General features: G+C 30.1%; 1 protein-coding gene across 1 annotated transcript; it reads left to right on the top strand.

Moving 5' to 3' along the window:
* Positions 1-2718: 2718 nt before the first annotated feature.
* LOC105119969 (extradiol ring-cleavage dioxygenase-like) lies at positions 2719-4747 on the top strand. The gene is made up of 3 exons (XM_011018168.1): positions 2719-3088; positions 3597-3967; positions 4357-4747. The coding sequence occupies exons 1-3, from the start codon at positions 2843-2845 to the stop codon at positions 4547-4549; spliced, it is 810 nt and encodes a 269-aa protein (XP_011016470.1). The 5' UTR covers positions 2719-2842; the 3' UTR covers positions 4550-4747.
* Positions 4748-7035: the final 2288 nt, after the last annotated feature.

Here is a 7035-nt window from a genome sequence, read left to right on the forward strand (position 1 = left end):
TATTATTATTATAGTTATTGTTGTTATTGCTATTATTGTTGTTTATAATTTGTACAATTAACCTCCCTATGGTTTGACCCCGGTCTTGCCGGGTTATTTATTACTTCGACACTCCTGCACTTGGGAGAAGACATCAATCTTTTCGTCGTGTCACTCCCCAACTTTATCTTTTCCTTGTTTACGTTTAAGTCATTCCTTTGCAACCTTCTGACCAATTGGTCTATCTTAATAAACTAACAGAATCAGGGGTAGATGGAGCTAATGAAGTCGAACTTGCATTGACATGACCTTTTTGTTTCTTGTTTGACTTTGTTTCTTGTTTGACCTTTGATGTTGACTTGCACGTTTAAATTGTCATTTGGATTCTTTTCTTAAGATAACCCAATAATGTTCTAATTGAAATCGTTTGCCAACGCAAGAAGCATACATTTGTCGAACATTATTAATATAGTAAAAAATTAGAGAAATTAAATAATGTTAAAATATGTGTTAACAATTTAATATGAAAATGAATATTAAAATTACTCTTGATTCTTTAGTCATTCCACTTTGCTGATGATTTTTAATTTTAGTAACATATCCAATAAATTTACCGACTTCTCTATTTATTTCTTGCCATATACTTGAGATGCTTATTTGAAAATGATTATTCAAGTTTCCTCCATTCTCTACAAAGTAAGCATGTACTCGAGCCTAGAACTATTTTGTTTGTTGTTCAACTCCTGTAATTAGATCTGTGTTTGTATTTAGCCATACAAAGATAAGTAAATAATCTTTCTTTGGTGATAAATTTTTATTTCTTTGTGATTTTTTTGCTGAATGGATATTTAAATTCGAGTATGTTAAGTCATCAATTAATTGATTAGAATTACTTAGTTAAGAAAGAATATCTTCTGACTCACTCATGAGAAAATTGGTAAAAGAACTTGGAAAATTTGAATCCATCTACATTTAAAAAAAAAAAGACTCAAGTTAAAACCTTATAAGAGAGTGTAAAAGAAGCTCGCATTCAATGTCTATTAATTTTGTAGTTTTCATATATGTAAATTAATAATAAACATTGTCTCCTACTTGTCCTAACATATTGATCACTTTTTGGAACTAAAAGAGGATTGATATACTGGTTTAATTGTATTTTCAACAAAATAAATTTTAATTGACTTCAAATTAAAATAGACAATCAAAAATAAATTTTAAATATGTCATTCTATATTTTTATCAATATCAACTACCATTATTAATTCCTCTCAATTTTATCAAAGATAACAACATAAATAAAAATTGTCTTCCTTAACCTATATCAAAAACATAAAATAACAAAGAAATAAAAATCATCACAAATATCAAATTAACAACAAAAGATCTAAAAAATCAAGAGATGTAAAAGAGAAATAGAAAAAGCTTTTAAACAAGCATATCTTTTAATTTCAGCTAATTAACATAACCGATGTTATTAATTAACCAGAGAATAAATAATTCTTATTTTTTTAAATTTAAGAGAAGGATGAGGCACAATATAAAATTTACAAATTTACAAATTCTTTTCTCTTACTTTTTTTTAAAAAAAATTATTAGCCAGGGGTTATAAGTTGTTAGTCAACAATCATTTGTTTTTATTATTTTTACGTGGAAATATAAAAATCACTCTCTATAAGACTAAAATCACTATTCATTTACCTTTTTAGTTGGAAATGCTTTAACAATGAACTTTTAAATTTGGCAATGAAAATCTAACATTAAATAAAGGGTTAGCTCCAAAATTTCCAGATAACAAAATCCTTTGGTGTCAAGATCTCGAAATTTCAAGATATCTTCTGGATTTTGGATAGAATTCGTTGTGAATGTTAGGAAAGAAAAAAACAACTTGGAATTTTCCTATTTCGTATGAAAATGGAAAAGGTTGCTGAGTTGCCAAATAAAACTTGAGATGATTGGGCAAGGCGACGCGCGCGTAAGCATTTTTTGGTTGGGCCAAGCACGTGGATCTAGATGTTTGCCCTCTTTCTATAGGCCATTAGGCTTTTAATTATTTTTTCTTAAATTTTGATTAAAATTTACTATATAAAAAAAATTAAAACTATATTTAAAATATTATTCAATTTTGGCATAGGTTTCAAATAAGATTATAGCATAATATTAGTAATTATTTCACTAATTATTATATATATTTTTTAAATGTGATCTTGAATATTCAATAAAATAATTTTTGATCTTTTTATTTTTTATTATAAATTTTTACATAATTATCTTAAATAAAAAAATTATTGAGATTTTCTTTTTAAATCATGTAATTTTTTTTTAATTGATAAATAAAATATGTTTTCATTAAATCAAGAAAACAATCGTAAATTAAAAATATGAAGTTTAGACTAAAAAATATATTCTTAGCACAAAATAAACTCATATGAATAGTCTTTACTTTATATATTTAAATAACATGCTACTAATATAAAAAATAGTCAAATAAAAATAATCATTGATCCATCAAAACATACGTTTTTTCTTAAAAAAATTAAAACCGTTAAATTTTATACAAATACATATTTTTTTAATTACACAAAAAATAAATAAAAATATTTTTCAAAAATCATCTCATGTATGAATAACTAGGAAGCATAAAATAAACACAAGATTTATGTGAGAATATTTTTGACGCGGAAAGTTGCAGTACGTGCTTAACAGCGTAAGCAACTACATCAGCAAGTCATTTCCCTCTCATCCGTACACATCTCCGCGTGTAACTCTATCTCTTCTCTTCTATATAGGGCAAGAAGGAGATTTGTCTTGTTCTGCTTCTGTCTTTGTTTTCTGGGTTTTCCTTTTCTTGGTACCAAATTAATAAATGGCTTTGATGGAAACATTTTATCTCTCACACGGAGCTCCAACACTTGCCATTGATGAAACCGTACCTGCCAGAAAATTCTTTCAGTCATGGCAACAAAGTGTTTACAAAGAGAAACCAACGTCCATTCTCGTTATTTCTGCTCATTGGGAGACTGCACAACCTACTGTTAATGTTGTTGATCGAAATGATACCATTTATGACTTCTATGGCTTTCCCCAACCCCTTCCCAAACCCTTGTACCAGGTACTCCTGATCAATTATTTCTTCCAAAGTTTTTTGCTTTTAGATTTCTGCGAGATTTTGTTATGTGGGGCCTTCTGATTTCACGCAACTATGGATAGGAAGATGAGTTTCCTTATGGATAGGAAGGTGATTTTTTTTTAAGAAAAAAATAAAATCGTGTATGATCCATTTCGATTTCACTGTTGAATTTGTGTTGATGGTAAACATGCTCCTGATCTGTAAGTAGTTTGTAGAATTTGAGGCACCCCTTAAAGCTATTATTGATTTGTTGAATTAAAATTATTTTTACATCAAGATGATTCTGTAGAAGCAAACAGGATCTAATCTACCATGAATTCTCAAGTCTTGTGATTTTGTTTTGGAAATGAAGGCAATCCAAGACTTGAAGAACTGTAATTGATTATTGATCTAAATTCTTAACAGTACTAGGGTCTAGGTAGGATCAAGAGAAGACTTTGTTTATTTCAGTATCAAGTCATTCTTTCTAATGCTATTTTGCTTTTCTTAGATCAAGTATACACCACCTGGAGCTCCAGAATTGGCGAAGAGGGTGAAGGAATTGCTTTTGGCTTCTGGCATTGAGCATGTTGATGAAGATAAGAAGAGGGGGCTTGACCACGGTGCTTGGGTGCCATTGATGTTCATGTATCCCCAGGCTGACATCCCGGTGTGCCAGCTCTCCGTTCAATCCGATAGAGATGGCACTCACCATTACAACATGGGGAAGGCTTTGGCCCCTCTCAGAGAGGAAGGTGTCCTCATCCTCGGATCCGGATCTGCTGTCCACAACTTGGGTTCCAGGCTACCTGATGGCAGTCCTGTTCCTTCATGGGCTTTGGAGTTTGATAACTGGCTTAAAGATGCTCTTATTGAAGGAAGGTAAATGTTTCTCGGAAAGTTGCTTGTTTCTCTTGTGGCATTATTCTTTACAATCTCTCAATCCTGTCATGGATTTTGTCTTTCATGCATTAATGGAAATGCTGCTTGCATACATACAAATGTAAATCTGTGTCTCTGGAATACTTTGAAGTAAATTTATGTGCTTTTTTCAAAATAGAAGCAGAGGGAGACATGTCCCCTCTCTTCCCCCTACTGTCTCCGTCTCTTTTGTCCGCCGAACACTAACACTATCTGAGGGATTTGATACGATCATGATTCTTGCTGGTTTCATATTTGTTGCTGACACTTTCTAGTTCCACCATTGCTTTGTCTGGTGTCTTCTCATTAAATCTTCACCATTGAAGTTTTAATTATCCTTTTTGGTGCAGATATGAAGATGTGAATCACTACGAGTCAAAGGCACCACATCCAAAAATGGCTCACCCTTGGCCAGACCACTTCTACCCACTGCACGTAGCCATGGGTGCAGCAGGTGAAGATTCTAAGGCCAATTTAGTGCACAGCAGCTGGACTGATGGCACCCTTTCTTATGCTTCCTATCAGTTCACAGCACCTAAATAAAATCTTCAACATTACAAGTGCTGCTGGAGTTCTTGTGGACATGAATTTGTGTTATTTTTTTAAAATAAATATTGTGTATTGATGTTAATAAATTTCAATACATATGATAGAGATATAGGGTGATTGAGATGGTGCAGGCACTGATCCAGGATACAATTTCTGTAGGAGCAAAATAATAAAAGTATATAACTAAATTAATTAAGATCCAAAAAGTCAAAAAATTATAAGTTTCTAACATAAAGTTTAAAAATTTATATACATTACAAAAAGATGCTTTCAAATTTTATTCTTTTTATAATTCACAAACGACATTATAGGATCTTCTTATAACTAACAATTTCAAATATTTCTTATTTAATAAAGTATAAAGAATTTGTGGAATCAACCTCATAAGTAATCATAAATTATTTATTTGAAGGATTAAATTGAAAATATTTAAAAATTAAAAATTAAAAGAATAAAGATTGAGTTAGAAAAAATAATATATGATAAATTATAATTTAAGGATTAAATTAAAAATACTTGAAAGTTATATAATAAAAGGATTGAAATTAAAAAATCTAAAAATACTATGAATATGCACTTTCTTTGAAAAAGAGAAGAGAAAAAATAAAAAAATAAACATTGATAATAATATGATATTTTTTTGTCTTCACGTATCACCTCATGAAGAAGAAGACACAACATTGCATTGCATCCAAGTATATGATAAAATGACAAGTTTAGTTATCTGATAGCATTATAAGTGCCATCTAAACATAACGGATGACATCCATTGTTGGTGTGTTTACGGCACGGGCCATGATTTTTTCAAATAAATAAATAGTTTTTCAAACTAAAAATACCAAAATACCTTTTAGGAACCTAAGAGTCACAAAAAAACCATCATGAAAAATATAATTGTACAAAAATACCCCTAAATACATTCCTTGAGTTTTGTCTTTTCTAAGAATATAATCGTATTTTCAATTGTTTTCTAAAATATAAAAAAGGCCTACAAAATTCTTAATCAACAAATTTAGTTTTTTTTTTTTTACCTCAAGGGTAAATTAGTATTTTAACCATTTTAAAATTTTTGAAATGATTAAATCACTTTTTATCAATTATTCAAAAATTGTTAGGTCTAGGAGTGAAATTATATTTTAACAGTGCAAAAAATTTGAAAAATACAAACATGGTCACAAATAATTTTTTAATGACCAAAGGACATGTAAAAATAACTAAATTACTCTTAGGACCAAGACAAACTTATTTCAAATATTCTAGGGTAAAAAGATAATTTTACAATAACAATCTTGTGTTAAAAAGAAACCTCACACAATACGTTTTTCTTAGTTTAGGTGTTAGAATTGCAAATATACAATATACAATATAATCATTAATTAATTATGCCAACTTTGTTCATGCATCTCGCGTTCACATATGAGAATGTCGTCTTCATTGTACGTAGCTATAAAATTGTAATCATGTGAATAACCATATGCAATTCCGACCAACAATCACACACACACACACACACACACACAAGGGCGGAGAAGCGTGGGAGGCTAGGATGAGCTGTAACCCATGTAAAATATTCCGATACTCTCCCTGCACTGCTAAGGTTCTGTGGAAAGAAGAGCGAGAGCGCAAGAGTAGGATTCGGTAAGTAGGAAATGCCCCATGCTTGAGGAGGAGGAGACTGGATAGAGAAGAACGGGGCACACTCCTCCCATCAAGAGAAAGCACAGGGAAATCTCAATTATAATTTATCAAGCCTGTTGGAGCGTAATTGCAAATATAAATGTCATTATGCAATTAACATTGTCGGACATGGGCTAAGCTAAACATGTTGTTAGAATTACTTGAAATCATGAGATGACATGATTTTATACTCATGGAGTTTATATTCCATGAATATCCTCCTATGACATTAATATTGTACTTGGTTTTACTTATCTTTTATACTTCATCAGGTTATAAATTATAATAAAAAATTAAAAAAGTACAAGAAAAAAAAATTATTTTTATTCTTTAAATTAAGTAAACAAGCATTAATTAGTAAAAAATATTCTTTATCTAATATTGATGTCTCAAATTGTAATGACTAATCTTCTTTCAAATCTTAAAAAATTAAAATTGATGCTAATATTCTTGAACAAGGTCTTGGAATACGAATTTTATTGTGGCAACATCCTATTAATCAAAAAAATAAAATTAGAAAAGTTTACATTAAAATGAATCCATATCAACCTAATTTAACAGAGTATCCGAGAACTGAATCTGGAAGATAGTATTGTTGATTTCAATACACTTGGTTTGATCAATTTTCTTGGTTAAAGTACTCTCCATCAAATGATGCAATGTTTTGTTTTTCACGCTTTTTCTTTGAAAATAAAATGTCTCGTCATTCCACATTTATCACTGAAAACTTTAAAAGTTGGAAGAGAGTTAAAAATGGAGTTAGATGTGCACTTTTAATGCATGCGCGAAGTCCTACTTCTCTA

The sequence above is a fragment of the Populus euphratica genome, unplaced genomic scaffold (assembly GCF_000495115.2).
Source record: "Populus euphratica unplaced genomic scaffold, PopEup_1.0 scaffold4207.1, whole genome shotgun sequence".
Lineage (NCBI taxonomy): Eukaryota > Viridiplantae > Streptophyta > Magnoliopsida > Malpighiales > Salicaceae > Populus > Populus euphratica.